At 52.9% G+C, this 16,581-nt stretch overlaps 1 protein-coding gene and 1 long non-coding RNA gene across 2 annotated transcripts in view; one reads left to right on the top strand and one right to left on the bottom strand.

Annotated features, from left to right (window-relative positions):
* The window catches only part of FOXK1 (forkhead box K1), an 89,146-nt gene that overhangs the window by 59,241 nt on the left and 13,324 nt on the right, over positions 1-16,581 (top strand). The window contains exons 3-5 of the mRNA XM_034963557.3: positions 13,202-13,358; positions 13,980-14,126; positions 15,739-15,932. Of these exons, the coding sequence (XP_034819448.2) occupies positions 13,202-13,358; positions 13,980-14,126; positions 15,739-15,932 (498 nt within the window). The remainder of the gene's footprint in view (positions 1-13,201; positions 13,359-13,979; positions 14,127-15,738; positions 15,933-16,581) is intronic.
* LOC134730660 (uncharacterized) lies at positions 654-13,181 on the bottom strand. The gene is made up of 2 exons (XR_010112565.1): positions 3,175-13,181; positions 654-1,091 (listed from the first exon to the last, which is right to left on the bottom strand). It is a non-coding gene; the product is annotated as an uncharacterized LOC134730660 (long non-coding RNA).

Consider the following 16,581-nt stretch of genomic DNA (forward strand, 5'->3'; position numbering starts at 1 on the left):
TTTTTTAAAGGACATTGAAAATGGTTTTGTTTGTTTTGAGATGGAGTTTCACTCTGTCACCCAGGCTAGAGAGCAGTGGCGCGATCTCGGCTCACTGCAACCTCCACCTCCCGGGTTCAAGGGATTCTCTTGCCTCAGCCTCCCGAGTAGCTGGGATGACAGGCGCCTGCTACCACGCCTGGCTAAATTTTTTGTATTTTTAGTAGAGACGGGGGTTCACGATGTTGGCCATGCTGGTCTCGAACTCCCAACCTCAAATGATCCACCCGCTTTGGCCTCCCAAAGTGCTGGGATTACAGGCGTGAGCCACCGCGCACGTCTGAAAATGTTTTAAAGTAATATTTGTCCACCAGGATTTGGTGAACTTTGTTTCTTTAAGCTTCATTTGTGAAAATTCTCTATGACCTTTTAGAAATTAATCTAGATTTTGAAGAAAGTCCTCAAACTTCCTCATCTCTGGCATGTTATACAATGATGAGCCCCTGAGTAGGGGTTGCAGGGTGAAAAGTATAAACAGAGCTCTGTGTAGGGAGTGCCGGTGAGCCCTGGACTGAGTCACACACGAACCTCAGGCAACAGCCTGGATGCGTGGCACACAGCCCTGGCCCTGGTCCTGTCATACAGGGATGCAGAAACAGACGTGTACTTGAGGCTGGAGGGTTCATACATTCTTTAATGATTTACCTCTTCATTGCGGACATTTCTAAACGTGGCTGGCTTTTCTCTCCCAACCGCACGTCTGTGGCCCTGCAGATGCGTGGCTGCGAGTGGTTTGGTGCCGGAGCTGTGGCTCCTCCGCGGCACCAGCAGTTTCTGCGTCGCTCGTGCGTCACCAGCAAAGGTCACCCCAGTGGAAAAAGCAGATCACATCTTAGGGCTGTTGTGAACATGGTGTTGACCTCACATATACCCTGAAAGGGGTTCAGGGCCCTCGGGGACATCTGTGAAGCACACTCTGGGCATGCTGATCTGTTGGAGCGAGCGCTGTGGCAATCCCGGGCTGGTCACGTCAGTCCCTCCCTGCTGATCTGCGCACTCTGCTGAACCCCGGCCGCACCTTGGCTTGCTTTTTTCTTTTTTTCCTCTTGCAGCTGTAGGAGAAGAAAGGGCTTTTGTTTGTATTTCAGAGACAGCGTCTTACTCTGTCGTCCAGGCTAGAGTGCAGTGGCGCAATCATAGCTCGCTGCAGCCTCCAACTCCTGGGCTCAAGTGGTCTCCCCACCTCAGCCTCCCAAGTTGCTGGGACCACAGGCATGCACCACCACACCCAGTTAATTTTCTTATCTTTTGTAGAGACAGGGTCTTGCTATGTTGCCCAGGCTGGTCTGAAACCCCTGGGCTCAAGAGATCCTCCCTCCTCCACCTCCCAAAGTGCTGAGGTTACAGGTGTGAGCCAACACACCCAGCCCGTACGTGGCCTGCACCTTTTCAGGGTCCACAGTTAGAACTACACACTGGCTTCTCTTGGAACGCAGCCATCAGGGGCACAGCTCCTCTACCCTGCTTTGCCGACAAGTTACCAGTGACCTACAGGTTACAAGGTGGGAATCATCTCCATTTGAGTTGCCTGGAGTAGGTCTCCTTTTTTCCAGAGCCAGTGGGTGGGAGTGTCTCTCATGGAGAGAGAAGTTCAGGGACAGTGCCGCTGCGGAAAGGCGAGGCCCCGGGCTCAGGCCGGGCATGGTCACCTGTGTGACTCTGTGCGGTCACTTCAGCCCCCCACCTTCCCGGGCTCGGTTCCCGTCTGAGCCAGTGCTGTGACGTCATGACCCTCTGGGATGACGATGATGGTGAATCCTAAGTGACTGAAAGCCTGGTGTGTGCCCGCCTGGCCCTGTGCTGAGCAGTGCACATGCAGTATTTTATGTAGTCCATACAGCTTTGAGAATGTTCCAGAAGTAGATAGTGGTGATGGTTATTCAATTTTGTGAATATCCTAAAAGTCACTTTAAAGAGTGAACTGGCCCGGCGCGGTGGCTCACACCGGTAATGCCAGCACTGTGGGAGGCCAAGGCGGGTGGATCACTTGAAGCCAGGAGTTTGAGATCAGCCTGGGCAACATGGTGAAACCCCGTCTCTACTAAAAATACAAAAATCAGCCAGGCATGGTGCCACATGTCTGTAATCCCAGCTACTCGGGAGGCTGAGGCAGGAGACTGGCTTGAACCCAGGAGGTGAAGGTTGCAGTGAGCTGAGATCACGCGACTGCACTCCAGCCTGGGCGATAGAGCGAGACTCCATTTCTAAGTAAATAAATAAATGGTGAATTGTATGTTATGGGAATTGCATCTGAAGAAAGCAGTTGAGCACAGTATATGTACTTAAGTCTTCACCTAGTACCACCTTAAAGGCGCTGTAGAAATGGTGGCCAAGACCAGCTCACGTGCTAGTGGAAGCTCACACCAGAAGATGCTGGTCCTGCTGCTTTTGGGGTGGGTAGCAAAGGCCTCAGGTCCAGAGAGAAGCAGGCCAGGCAGCGATCCGGGGCTCCTGAGGAAGGGCTAGGCCAGCGCCCCTGCCTTAGCCTGGCAGTGGGTTATAAATCAGCAGGTTGTAATCCAGCTAAACAGAAGCTTTTTTTTTTTTTTTTTTTTTTTTTGAGATGGAGTCTTGCTCTGTCGCCCAGGCTGGAGTGCAGTGGCGTGATCTCGGCTCAGTGCAACCTCCACCTCCCTGGTTCAAGCAATTCCCCTGTCTCAGCCTTGAGAGTAGGTGGGAATACAGGCACATGCCACCACGCCCAGCTAATTTTTGTGTATTTTTAGTAGAGATGGGGTTTCACTGTATTGAAAGAAAAATGTTTTGGTTTGCTCCGGGAGGGGGCTTAAAAAAATAAAACTATTTCCCAGTGTTAATCCAAATTTGCATAGTAAAGTCGCTTTTATTACAAGAGAGGTCGTGGTTTGCGAAGGAGTTAAGTGATACCTGTGTTTTAAATTACAGCAGGGAAAATACTGTTTATTTTTATTTTATCTTAGCTTCAGGGGGTACACGTGCATATTTGTGACATGGGTATATTACATACTGGTGGGGATTGCGCTTCTGGGGTTCCCGTTACCTAAAGGGTGAACCGCGTACCCCGTAGGTCATCTTTCACCCCTCGCCCTCTCCCGCCTCCCTGCTTAGGAGTCCCAGTTTCTCATTGTTTCGATCTTCCTGTTCCCGGGTACTCACTGTTCAGCCACTGCTTGTAAGCAAGAGCAGGCGCTGTGCGGTATTGTTTCTGAGTTAGTTCACTTGGGACAAGGGCCTCCAGCTCCATCGCGTTGCTGCCCAGGTCAAGATTTCATTCTTTTTTATAGCTGGGAGTAAAGAAATTGTGTACTGAGCACCTGAAGCTCTTGCAGCTGGAGCTGTTCTGAGAAGCTGGGTGGCGGCCTCCTGTGACTGCGAGTCCCCGTCAGGGGGTGCGAGCAGCTCCCTGGGCCTGCACCCGCCCTGCTCTTGCTGCGGGAGCCAGGAAGGTGGGGGGCCACCCCTTTCCCCTCCTTCCGCCCAGTCCTGTTCTTTGAAACCGCCCTGTGCAAAGACCGGATTCTTGTTAGGGAGAATTCTGCGCGGAGAAAGCAGTAAGTTAGGGACTGGCTGTCTGGCTTTTTGGCCTTCCATTGTTACAATAAAAGCCTCTCTGTTTACATCCGTTTATCTTAGCACCGTGGAATTCAATTGAGTGTTTAGAAACCTCAGAGGCCCTTGAGGTTTTCCCTGCCAAGATACTTTTCAGTTTGAGTTTCTGCTGTAGGGTGGAGCCGGTGTGTTTACAAACACTCCCTGCCCTTCCCTGCCACCTCCCCACTCTCCTCCTCTCTGGCTGCGCTCCCTAACAGATCGGGAGGTGGGAGCGGGGCCAGGCCAGAAGAGCTGGCTGCCTGCAAGGCTGTCCCCTCCCGGTGCCGCCCCGCCCCCGCGGTGCCTGCCTTCCTAATTTGGTGTGCATTCGCCTCGCCAGTCCTCATTGGCCGTGGAGTGGCTGGCTCGGTGTAGGCCGGGCTCGCCCAGGGCCCCTCATTCCCAGGAGTCGGGAGTGGCTTGGGAGCGGCTTTTTCCTGGGGGAGCCTCCCTGATCAGCTGCCCCTGCCCCCGCCCGCCGCCCCACCCTCCTTCCTTCCTTTCCGTTTCTCGCAGGCCGTCGCTCCTTTTCCCAGGGTGGGTGGGTATGGGTGTGGGTGTGTGGTTTTGTGTGTGTGTGTGTGTGTGTGTGTGTGTGTGTTTCTGATTTATTTTTTTCTGCCCTGAAGTACTCCACCCAGAAAATGAATGAACTCTCTTTGAAATAAATTCTGCTATCTTTAGCAGAAGTTTGACCTTTTCTTTCCTTTTTGCAAAGAAGGGTTTTTACAGGCCAGGCGCGCGGTGGCTTAGGCCTGTAATCCCAGCACTTTGGGAGGCTGAGGCAGGCGGATCACCTGAGATCAGGAGTTCGAGACCAGCCTGGTCAACACTGTGAAACCCCATCTCTACTAAAAATACAAAAATTAGCCAGGTGTGTAATCCAAGCTACTCGGGAGGCTGAGGCAGGAGAATTGCTTGAACCTAGGAGGCAGAGGTTGCAGTGAACCAAGATTGCACCACTCCAGACTGGGCGGCAGAGCGAGACTCCATCTCAAAAAAAAAAAAAAAAAAGTGTTTTTAGGAAGGAATTAAAGTATTTAATGAAAGAATTAAAGTAGTTAATCATTTTCTAGGTTCCATCAGACAGACACCAGTCTAAAAAGTGTTCCTTAGAGGTAGAGTTTTAAGAAAACTGCTGAAATTCAGTGAAAGGACATTGCACAGAGAGTGACTGTTTTTGCTCATGAGGGCAAGACTTCAGGAGCTGTTTCTCTTAAGGCTTTTCCTGATTTCTCCAACGTGGAGATCAAAAATGAAAGTAACTCGTACAATTCGGCGAAGGTCAGCCGTATGTAAATATACAGTAAAAATGCAGCAACTGACTTCAAAATCTTTCCCTTTTAATCATGATTTTTAAACAGTTCTGTCTTATTGCTAGATAACATTCAGTCCTAACTTGGTTTATGTTGTTTTGTAAAGTTAGAGGTCTTTTGAGTTTGGAGGTTATTGGATCTACGTTAGAAATACTCTTTTTCTGACAACTTTGGTTCCTTCCTGCAGGGTGATTCATCTCTTTCAAAGTTTCTGGTTGGCTGGGCGTGGTGACGCACTTTGGGAAGCTGAGGCAGGAGGATTGCTTGAGGCCAGGAGTTCCAGACAAGCCTGGGCAATATAGTGAGACCCCATCTCTAAAAAAAAAAAATTTTTGTTAATTAGCCAGGTGCAGTGGCTCATGTCTTTAGACCCAGCTACTCGGGAGGCTGAGGCAGGAGGATCGCTTGAGCCCAGCAGTTGGAGGCTGTGGCGAGCTATCATGTCACCACTGCACTCCAACCTGGGCAACAGAGCAAGACCCTGTCTCAAAAAAATAATAATTAAAAAACACAAGTTTGTGGCTGCAGCCTTCCGTGTGTTTTCAGCAGGGCTGCAGGAGGATTGTGGTGCGAATGTGTGAATCACCCCTAGCGGGAATCCTGCCTGGCTGATCTGGGCTGGCTGTGCCAGCATTTGCAAATCCAGTGAGGGTCCCTCTTCCCTTGTCTGCCTGTCCGTGTCCCTGTAGGCCTTGCTGCCCCTCCCCACCCCACCACACCCTCTTATGTCTTTTTCCCAGCTGAGAACTCTGGGGAAGTAACTATTGCTTCGTCCACATGGGAAGGTTGGGACTTTCTGTCTTCCTTTTATTTTTCCCTCCTGCCTAGATCCCTTCGAGGGGCGACTTTGGCGCTAAAGTGTTGGGAGTTCGGAATGAAGCTTGGTAGGGAAGTCCTTGTGTTTGTCCGAATCTGTTGAAAGGACATCCCCACACCCACGTTTCCTGTAATCTGAGGGAGGGTCCTAGCGCCCGACTTCTCAGGTCAACCTCGGCTGACAAGCGGCTTGTGTGGAGTAGGCCTGTTGCATGGCTTCTGTGCAGGCACGTTACGCACGAAGACAGCCCTTCCCGGGTTCCATGAGCCTCAGGGGAAGCAGGAGGCGCCTGCAGACACGGAGCTGACCCCGGAACCTGCCTAGCTGCGGGGCCGCCTCTCCGCTCAAGCACCCACTCAGCTCTATGAGGTCTATGCCTCACATGAGAGCAGCTCCTGTTGAAGCCACCATGCTGGTTATTCTCACCAGGGCAAAGTGCACTTCAGAAACAAGTTAGTTTTATTTTCTAAATTATTATTTTTAATGCTGGTTCCAATTTGGGTTTGGGGGGTTGATTTTGTTTTTGTTTGTTTTTTGAGACAGGGTCTCACTCTATTGCCCAGGCTGGAGTGCAGTGGCACAGTCACAGCTCACTGCAACCTCAACCTCCCGGGCTCAAGCGATCCTCCCACTTCAGCCTCCTGAGTAGCTAGGACTACAGGCACCCACCACCACACACACCCAGCTCATTTTTTATTTTTGTTGAGATGGTATCTTGCCCAGGCTGGTCCTGAACTCCTGGCCTCAAGCAGTCTTCCCACCTTGACCTCCCAAAGTGCCAAGATTACAAGCCTGGGCCTGTTTTTGTTGTTGTTGTTGTTGTTGTTGTTGCCTTTGTTGTTTTGTTTTGTTTTGAAGCAGGGTCTTGTTCTGACACCCAGGAGTGCAGTGGTCCGGTCACGGCTCGCTGCAGCCTCGACCTCCTGGACTCAAGCGATCCTCCCACCTCAGCCGTGACTACAGGAGCGATCCGCTAGTTAATTTTTAAAAACAGCTTCCCAGCATTTTACAATGTCGGATTTATCTTAAAGGAACACATTCTTTAAGATCATTCTAAGAAATCTGCCTCTGAAAATTTTCTTTCCCTATTTGTTTATTTTTCCTTTTTCAGATTACGAAGAGACTATCTATCTATCTATATGCATCTTACAAAATGCAAACATTTCAGAAAGTGAAAATTCCCCCACACAACGCTCCCCAGAGCTGAGCCCTTCTCTCTCACTTCTGTGTCTCTGAGTCGTATTCGTACGTGACTGTCTCTTGGTTTTTCCGTTTTAGATATTACACATGAGGTTCCTCTATGGAAATTAAGGATTTAGCTTCCCCCCTCCCCATCCCAGTAAAGTTACGTCATCATGTCTGGTTTACCTTGCATGAGCGTTTTCTGTATTAGAACCGTGTAGTGATTGTAGCGCTTAGCCATTTCCTTCCTTGTACTTTTGGCTTATTTCCGCCACACTCCCCCCGCTCTTGGGGTTAATAATGGCCTCTTCTCCCTTTACTGTGAAGGCCTTCCTCTGGGCCCCTCTGACCACGGGATCATCTTCTCCACCATCCCGGGAATCCCCTCAGGAGGTGGTGGTGGAGAGAGGGCTGTTTCCTGATTCCCACGTCTTCCTCTTTCCTGATTTGTTCCTTTGTTTTACTAGAGTCCATCCCCCAGTCGCTTCCTGGGAAAGGGCACAGGAGACAGACTTTTCATTTATTTACTGATTTAAGAGACAAGGTCTCACTTTGTTGCCCAGGCTGGTACTTCTGGGTTTAAGCGAGCCTCCTGCCTCAGCCTCCCGAGTAGTAGGGACTACAGGTGTGCACCACTATGCCCGGCTAATTTTTGTATTTTTTGTAGAGGTGGGGTCTCCCCATGTTGCCCAGGCTGGTCTTGAACTCCTGTGCTCAAGTTATCTGCCCACCTCAGCCTCCCAAAGCGCTGGGATTACAGGTGTGAGCCACCTCGCCTGGACCCCCAGGTTCCTGTCCACGCTTCTGGGACTGGCTGTGCCCGGCGGGCCTCTGAGCTGAGTCCCTCATGCCTCTCCTTTCCTTTCTCTCTCTACTTTCTGAGAGATTTTCTCCAGTCTCTCCTTCTACCCTTTCTTGGATTTGTATTTCTCTTCTTTTGAATTCTTATTTTTTAATTTGAAGAGCGTGTTCTTGCTCTGCAGGTGTGCTTTGCATGCTGTTCTTACTGTCCTACAGAGACGGCATCGTTACCTCCCTAGGGACGGGAACCATGTCTCGTCTCCTCCCGAGCTCCCGTAGGCTTCCCTGGGTCCCTCTTCTCTTCTGTTTTGCACCATGTCCCACCTGGTAGAAGCTTCCTCAAACCACAGATATGCCTTGGCCGGTTGTTGTGTTTAACAGTGAGGTCCTAAAAACCCTCTTAGAGCGGCTGGTGTTGGAGCAGGGGCTGGGGCAGAGACCCCAAGCGTCCTCCTCTGCAGGGAGGTTCCCCCAGGAGGCTTCAGGCGCCGCCTTGGGACGCAAAGAACATCGCAGACCCCGGCAGCCTTCTCGCCCCTCCACTGCCCACAAGGCTCCGTCGCAGCTCCTTCCTCCAGCCCCTCCAGGCGGGTCCCTCTGTGTCTCTAGGGCTTCAGGAGGGATCAGGTCCCTTCTGACAGAGCACTGCCCTCCCTGGGCCTGCTGGAAGCGATAACCGTCTCGACCCTAGGCCTCTCGGGGTGGCCTTCTCAGCCTCAGAGCAGAGCCAAGGGCATTGAGGGTGGACTGGAAGGACCGCAGCCCTGTGCCCTGGGGAAGGCTTGTCTTAGGCTCTGCGGACGGAGCCCAGCTGGCGGCTCCAGAGGTGGCTTTAGGTCTGTTGTTGGATTTGCCTTTCTCAGCATGACTTCTCATCATAACGTGACCCAGCGACCCGTGTGTCCCACAGCCCGTCCGTCCCTCTCCAGTCTCCCTGCACTGGCATGTCCTGGGTGGTCCCAGTGGCACCTTCTAGGCCCGGCCCCTGGATGCGGTGGAGGCTGCCCGGGATGGGTCAGCATGGGGTTGTCCCTGCGAGCACAGCTCCGGGAGACCCCTACTCAGAATCCTCCAGCTCTCTCGCCTGAGGCGGAAATGTGACTTGGGAATTGTCCTCCATATAAAGGAAGCAAAATCAGGGCCTAGGGGTGAGCTGCTTACTGTGCTTCTTCCCTCTCTCAGCCTCCAATCGGGGGGCACAGGCGTTTGATTCCCGCGACGTCTGTGGGCTGTCACTGTCCAGCCTCTGCGTCCCACACCCGGGCAGCTAGGGATTGGGGGGGCCTGACCGAGGCCTGGGGTACTTACCCCAGAAGGAGTGATTCCCTGTTTCCTGGAATTGAGCTGGGGGTCCCTGTCAGGGAGCAGTGGGGTCCCCTCAGCTTCCTGCTCTTTCTCATTCCCGCAGGAGGAAATGGGTGCACGTGTATGCCGTCGTTTTCAGCGTTTTTTTTTTTTTTTTGAGACAGAATCTCGCTCTGTCGCCCAGGCTGGAGTGCAGTGGCACGATCTCTGCTCACTGCAAGCTCCGCCTCCCAGGTTCACGCCATTCTCCTGCCTCAGCCTCCCAAGTAGCTGGGACTACAAGTACCCGCCACCACACCCAGCTAATTTTGTTTTTTGTATTTTTTAGTAGAGACAGGATTTCACCGTGTTAGCCAGGATGGTCTCGATCTCCTAACCTCGTCATCCACATGCCTCGGTCTCCCATCTTTTTTTTTTTTTTGAGACAGAGTTTCACTCTTGTTGCCCAGGCTGGAGTACAATGGCATAATCTCGGCTCACTGCAACCTCTGCCTCCCGGGTTCAAGCAATTCTCCTTCCTCAGCCTCCCGAGTAGCTGGGATTACAGGCATGCACCACCACGTCTGGCTGATTTTGCATTTTCAGTAGAGACGGGATTTCTCTAAATCGGGCAGGCTGGTCTCAAACTCCTGACCTTAGGTGATCTGCCCACCTCGGCCCCCCCAAAGTGCTGGGAGTACAGGCGTGAGCCACCGTGCCTGGCCTTCAGCACTTTTTTTTTTTTTTTGAGATGGAGTCTTGCTCTGTCGCCCAGGCTGGAGTGCAGTGGTGCAATCTCGACTCACTGCAAACTCCACCTCCCAGGTTCATGCCATTCTTCTGCCTCAGCCTCCAGAGTAGCTGGTACTACAGGCACCTGCCACCATGCCCGGCTAATTTTTTGTATTTTTTTTTTAGTAGAAACGGGGTTTCACTGTGTTAGCCAGGATGGTCTCGCTCTCCTGACCTCGTGATCCACCCTCCTCGGGTAATCCCAAAAGCATTGGGATTACCAATCCCAAAGCACTGGGATTACAAGCGTGAGCCACCGTGCCCGGCCCAGCATTTTCTTTAGATTGCTAAGGGAATGTTTCCGTGGACTCCCAGCATCAGACACGGGATGTCTTGATTAGTTTTCCAGATGGCTCCAAGGCCTCTGGCTTTGGAGCTGGGTGTCCCATCCCACCTTGGCTGGGCGCCCTCAGACCTGTCTTCCCCCAGAGCACTTTACAGCTCTTAGCGGCTGTGAGGCTCGAGCAGCCTCTGCTTCCCGCCTCCCTCAGCTGCAGGCCTGGTATCGGGGGCCTTGGTATCAGGAGCCTGGTACCAGGCACAGCCCCATGGCCGAGGCCCGCCTGCGGAGGACAGTTGAATGGGGCTTATTGAGAGACGGGCTGCTCCGAGGGCTGGAGGAGCCATGTGAACAAACACATGTGGTCCCTCAGCCCAGGTGGCTGGAAAACCTCAGAAGCTGCGGTGTCGTACCTGTCCCAGCTGGAGTGACACCAGGATCCGGCAGCCCAGGCCAGGTCCAGTGCTGGGGAAAGTGGCAGAGAAACCACCCTCCTCTCTCCCCCGTGTTGGAGCCAGGCTTCGCCAATCTTTCTTATTTCCACTTGAAATCATTCTCTGTGGAGTGACAACCTTTCCTGTGGGTTTTACTCCATGAGGTTTTTTGTTTGTTTTTTGAGATAAGGTCTCACTCTGTTGCCCAGGCAAGAGTGCTGTGGTGTGATCATAGCTCACTGCAGCCTCGACCTCCCAGGCTCAAGCCATCTTCCTGCCTCAGCCTCCTGAACAGCTGGAAATGCAGGTGTGCATTACCACGCCCAGCTAATTTTTAAAATGTTAAAACTTTGTTTGTTTGTTTATTTATTTATTTATTTTTAGAGACAGGGTCTTGCTCCGCCGGAGTGCAGTGGCACAATTATAGCTCACTGTAGCCTCAAACTCCTGGGCTCAAGCAATCCTCCTGCCTCAGCCTCCTGAGTAGCTGAGACTACAGGTGCACACCACCACACCTAACTAATGTTGATTTTTTTGTAGAGATGGGGGTGTCACTATGTTGCCCAGGCTAGTTTCGACCATGTGGGCTCAAGCGATCCTCCCGCCTCGGCCTCCCAAATTGCTGGGCTTACAGGCATGAGCCACCGCACCCGGCAGACATGAATTTTCTATGATCTTTTGCAAAATAACTGCTGGGAACAGGAGCAGGTCCCTGCCACACGTGCTGGGCCATCACTGTTTGTTGTGGAGTGCGGGGGGGTGCCCCTCATTGGTCCTCAGGAAGGATCCAGGAGCCCGCCTGCCACCTCATGGGCCTCGGACGAGATTTTCGAGCTGAGTGGCCATTCCCCAGCCTGTGGCCGGAGATCAGAGTGTATGTGAGTGACACCTCGGCTCAGTGGTCCCCAGCAAGGACTGACATTTCAGTTCTTCCTGCTGAGTCCAAGGGGGACGTCCAGTGGCTTTGGGTCTGGGACCGGGTGCACAGGCGCGTGCTGGCCCCATTGTCTGCAGCCCCTCTGGCCACGAGGCCATCCTGCCTCAGCAGGGAGGTGTTTGGTTCCCAGAGGCCTTTGACAAAGCCGATTTTGGGGGCTCTGTGCTGTTATCAGTCAAAACCTTTCTCTCCCCTTCTCATCTTACTTGTAAACTTGGGTTTTGTATTTTGGATTCAGAACTAAATTCAGAAAAGGTTTCCTTTTGACTGTTTCCTACCTCGATCGAGCCATTTGTGGGTGTTCATTTAAGTTTCGACACGTGTGGAACTTACCTATCTCTGCCATATTTGGGGAGTCCGTTGTAAGAGAGAATGGGAATTCCAGATCAGGGTCCTTAACGTTCCGTGTGGGTGACACTGAGTCCTTCCTGAAAATGCCCCAGACCTGAACTGATCATTAACGTCAGCTGTCAGGTTTTTCTCAGCCACAGGATTTTTTTTCATTCATTCCTCTGCTGCATCCAAAAAATGTTTCTTGAGCCCCGCCTGCACCCAAGGGGGTTCCTACTTAACCTAAGTTTTGGAGATCTAGGAGTCTTGTGCCTGGACAGTTAGGGAAGGATGTTCCTGGCAGAGGAAGGGGCAGCAAGGCGGGAGGAGGAGAATGGACCTTCTGGATGGTTCTGGATGGTTCTGGGTGGTTCTGGATGGTTCTGGGTGGCCTGCAGGGCAGTGCAGCAGGGAGCATCCTGCCCGCCACGGGGGCTCTAAGTCAGCTGAGAGGGGGGATGTCAGCATCACAGGTGGGCAGGGTCCATCTCAGGATGGGGCCAGGTGGGTGCCCGTGAGCTCAGGACAGTGGGATCTCTTTCTCTCGGGAGGTTCTGTACCCACTCTTCGTGTCTTCATTGGCTTTCTCTGAATACCTGTAATAGAAATCATTTTCAGAAGCAAAACATCACCGTGGTTTGCTAACGGAAGCCTGCCTTAGTGAGTTAGGGAAGCAGGCCAGAGCACACCCCTCAGCCGGATGGACGCAGCCTCCTGCCCATGGTCCCAGCCTCAACCCAGAGCCTCACCTGCAGCCGGGGGTGTAGGTCACTCCCAGCCATCTGTGGTTGCTCCAGCCTGGGAGGGAGAGAGGATGAGGGCAGGGGCATCTCAGCAGTTCAGGGCAAAACTGCAGGGGTCATCTCTTCCTGAGGGCGGTGTCTCCAGGAGAGCCACCTGCCACGCCTTCATCCTGCGGGGCAATGGCACCTCCACAGCCTCTTTCCAGCATCTGCTTCTGTGACCACACGGGATTGTCCTGGGCCCGAGCCTTTTCCCACAGCGCCGCCTTGTGGACACCTGTGCAGGAGCCAGCAGCCCGCGGAGGCTACCTGCTCCGGGTGCACATCCTGTAGGGTGCACGTCCTGTAGGGGTGTGGGGGGGGGGACCTGAGGAGGGGCCCCACAGAGCTGCCTGACCAGGTGCTGCCCTGGGCCCTGCATAATGGCAGGAGGAGGGCCCGCGGTGCTCTCAGCCCCCGAGCAGAAGTCACCACTGGAAGGAAACTTGCCTGCCGTTTCCAGCATCTTGTCCCCGACGCTGCGTGACCTTGGCCGGGCAGCGTGGTGGCACTTACAATTGGAAAGTGTGAGCTTCTTCCCCACAGCCCCACCCTCTGGGTAGGTCCTGAAGTCCTGAGCCCCACAGGGGCCCCCTCTTCAGAGCCATGAACTTACAGTGTCCTTCTCTCTCCTCAGCGTCCCCAACTCCTGCCCAGCCAGTCCACGCGGTGCCGGCTCCTCCAGTTACCGCTTTGTGCAGAACGTGACCTCGGACCTGCAGCTGGCAGCAGAGTTTGCAGCAAAGGCCGCGTCGGAGCAGCAGGCAGACACGTCTGGAGGAGACAGCCCCAAGGTCTGAGCCCACCCAGCGCCGTGGTGCACCTGGTGACCCAGGATCGGGCCATAGTGACCCGGCGCGGGCGGCACAGACAGCCCAGGGCCCGCGGGCGTGTGCTCGAGGTGGTCTCAGCCCACAGGGAATGGAGCCGCAGCTGGCGGTAGAGCCGTCGGCCCTTTCTCCTTTTCGTGCCCAAATCATCCCCGTTGGTCATTTGCTGGTGACAGGGGTGGCGCCGTCACCGAGGGCCCCTCCCGCCACGCTCCTTGTTCATCTGCCGCTGGCAGCCCGGCGTCAAAGCCTTCATACAGCCCTTGAGCAGGATGGCGTTCTCCTTATAACTTTGTCTTAGTTCATTTCTGTCCAACAGCAGTTTTCAAATTGATTTGTGGAAGAGGTGAGAAATTTCAGAATTAAATTATAATAAAACCGAAGTTTTCCTTCCCACGAGGCAAAAATGGTTGTTCCTAGTTGAATGCAAGCACATTAATGGGATAGTTGGAGGGCACTGGGACGGGTGCCGGCAAGACGCGCACATTCTCGTGGGAAGGTTCCTCCCCATCAGCTGTGACGGGTGGGTGGGGTGGACTCGGGGACCTTGCTGGAGCTCATCCCGTGAGCCGTGTCTCTCCGCAGGATGAGTCAAAGCCGCCGTTCTCCTACGCGCAGCTGATCGTGCAGGCCATCTCCTCCGCCCAGGACCGGCAGCTGACCCTGAGCGGGATCTACGCCCACATCACCAAGCATTACCCCTACTACCGGACAGCCGACAAAGGCTGGCAGGTGAAGCCGAGTCCCCGGGGCCGGATCGCCTCTGAAGGCCCTTAGAACATGGAACTCACAGGCGTATCGCTTCCCTTAAAACAGAAGAGGGCCAGTGAGGGGGCTCACGCCTGGAACCCTAGCATTTTGCGAGGCCGAGGCAGGAGGAGGATCAAGACCAGCCTGTGCAACATAGAGAGAACCTCTTTTCTACTAAAAATGTAGCTGAGTGTGGTGGTGCACGCCTGTGGTCCCAGCTACTCGGAGGCTGAGGTGGGAGGATCACTTGAGCCCAGGAGGTGGAGGCTGCAGTGAGCTATGATCACACCACTGCACTCCAGCCTGGGAGACAGAGAAAGACCCTGTGTCTACAAAGAAAAAAATATTTTTTTAACTAAGAAGATAAATATAAAAGAGGGATGTTTTCACGGATGGCATATGGTACACCTGAAAGGCATTAGCACTGTGATACCATTGTGTCTAAATACTCTTTTTTATTAGTTTCCTTCTTCTGAGCCCCAGAACTGAGAAGATGGATGTACACCTGGTTAGATTTTTGTGCTTGCTGTACCTTACAATCCCACGTTAAGTTGGAAAAATGTACCATATACTGTTATTCAAACAATCCACATATCTGAATTGTGGTTGGGATTTTAAGAGCTTTGTCCACACCAGCCATGACTGATGCGTGTTGCATTTGCCTGTATTTTCTCCAAAGTCAGTGTAGGCCATCCACTAGCTTTGGTTTTGTTTGTTTGTTTGTTTGTTTTTTGAGACAGGATCTCGCTCTGCCGTCCTGGCTGGAGTGCGGTGGCGCGATCTCGGCTCACTGCAACCTTTGCCTCCCAGGTTCAAGCGATTCTTCTGCTTCAGCCTCCCAAATAGCTGGGGTACAGGCGCCCACCACCACACCTGGCTATTTTTTGTATTTTTAATAGAGATGGGGTTTCACCATGTTGCCCAGGCTGGTCTCAAACTCCTGACCTCAGGTAATCCTGCCAGCCTCGGCCTCCCAAAGTGCTGGGATTACAGGCGTGAGCCACTGTGCCCGGCCAAGACCCAGTGTTTTCTTTCTCCCAGATGTGCTCCTAGACCAGGATCTGTCTTTCTGTTTCACTTTTTCTGTAAAGAGTGGTAATGGCAGCCAGGCACAGTAGCTCACGCCTGTAATCCCAGCACTTTGGGAGGCCGAGGTGGAAGGATTGGTTAAGCCCAAGAGTGTGAGACCCCATCTCAACTAAAAATACAAAAAAATCAACCCAGCATGGTGGCCCACGCCCATAGTCCCAGCTACTCAGGAGGCTGAGGTAGGAGAATCCCTTGAACCCGGGAGGCGGAACTTGCAGTGAGCCGAGATCGTGCCACCGCACTCCAGCCTGGGTGACAGAATGAGACTCCGTCAAAAAAAAAAAAAAAGGTAAAATGGTAATTATGCGGTGTCAAATTTTGATAGGAATGACCTGCCCTGTGCCTCGGTGCTGCTCCCGTGAGGCCCAGCCAGCACAGCACCAAGGGCTCTGCACAGCGGGACGGCCTCCCCTCACCCTGGTCCCACATCTGTTGCAGATTTGAGGTGGGTGGGACTCGTTTTCTGATTTGCTGGTGACGGGTGAATATCTCTGCTTCCCTGCAGAATTCTATCCGGCACAACCTCTCTTTGAACCGTTACTTTATCAAAGTCCCACGTTCCCAGGAGGAGCCTGGGAAGGGGTCTTTTTGGCGAATAGACCCTGCCTCTGAAGCCAAGCTCGTGGAACAGGCATTCCGGAAACGGAGGCAGAGGGGTGTCTCCTGCTTCCGCACACCCTTCGGGCCTCTGTCCTCAAGGTAAAGCTCTCTGGGCGCCCGTCCTCCAGCTGTTAGGAAAGCTGAGCTGCCCTGGAGTTTAGAGATACGTGGCGCAGTCAGCCCTCCGGATCCGTGGGCTCAGGCTCAGTGTGCGGGCATGCAACTGATCACAGGTCAAAAATATTCCAAAAAAAAAAAAAAAGGCTGGCGCGGTGGCTCACGCCTGTAATCCCAGCACTCTGGGAGGCCGAGGCAAGTGGATCACCTGAGGTCAGGGGTTTGAGACCAGCCTAGCCAACATGGTGAAACCCCTGCCTCTACTAAAAAAATTCAAAATTAGCCGGGCGTGGTGGCAGGTGCCTGTAATCCCAGCTACTGGGGAGGCTGAGGTAGGAGAATCGCTTGAATCTCGGAGGCAGAAGTTGCAGTGAGCCGAGATTTTATGTACACTGCACTCCAGCCTGGGCGACAAGAGCAAAACTCCGTCTCAAAAAAAAAAAAAAAAAAAAAAAGTAATACAAATGAAACAATACACACTACAACAGCTGTTTACATAGCAGGTACATTGTGTTAGGGATTATAAGTGACCTGGCGATGATTTAAAGCTTACAGGAGAATGTGCACAGGTTGTATGCAAATGCGACACCATTTCTATGAGGAACTTGGGTAAGCATCTGCAGATTTGGTA

This window comes from Pan paniscus, chromosome 6 (genome assembly GCF_029289425.2).
Source record: "Pan paniscus chromosome 6, NHGRI_mPanPan1-v2.0_pri, whole genome shotgun sequence".
In the NCBI taxonomy this organism is placed as follows: Eukaryota; Metazoa; Chordata; class Mammalia; order Primates; family Hominidae; genus Pan; species Pan paniscus.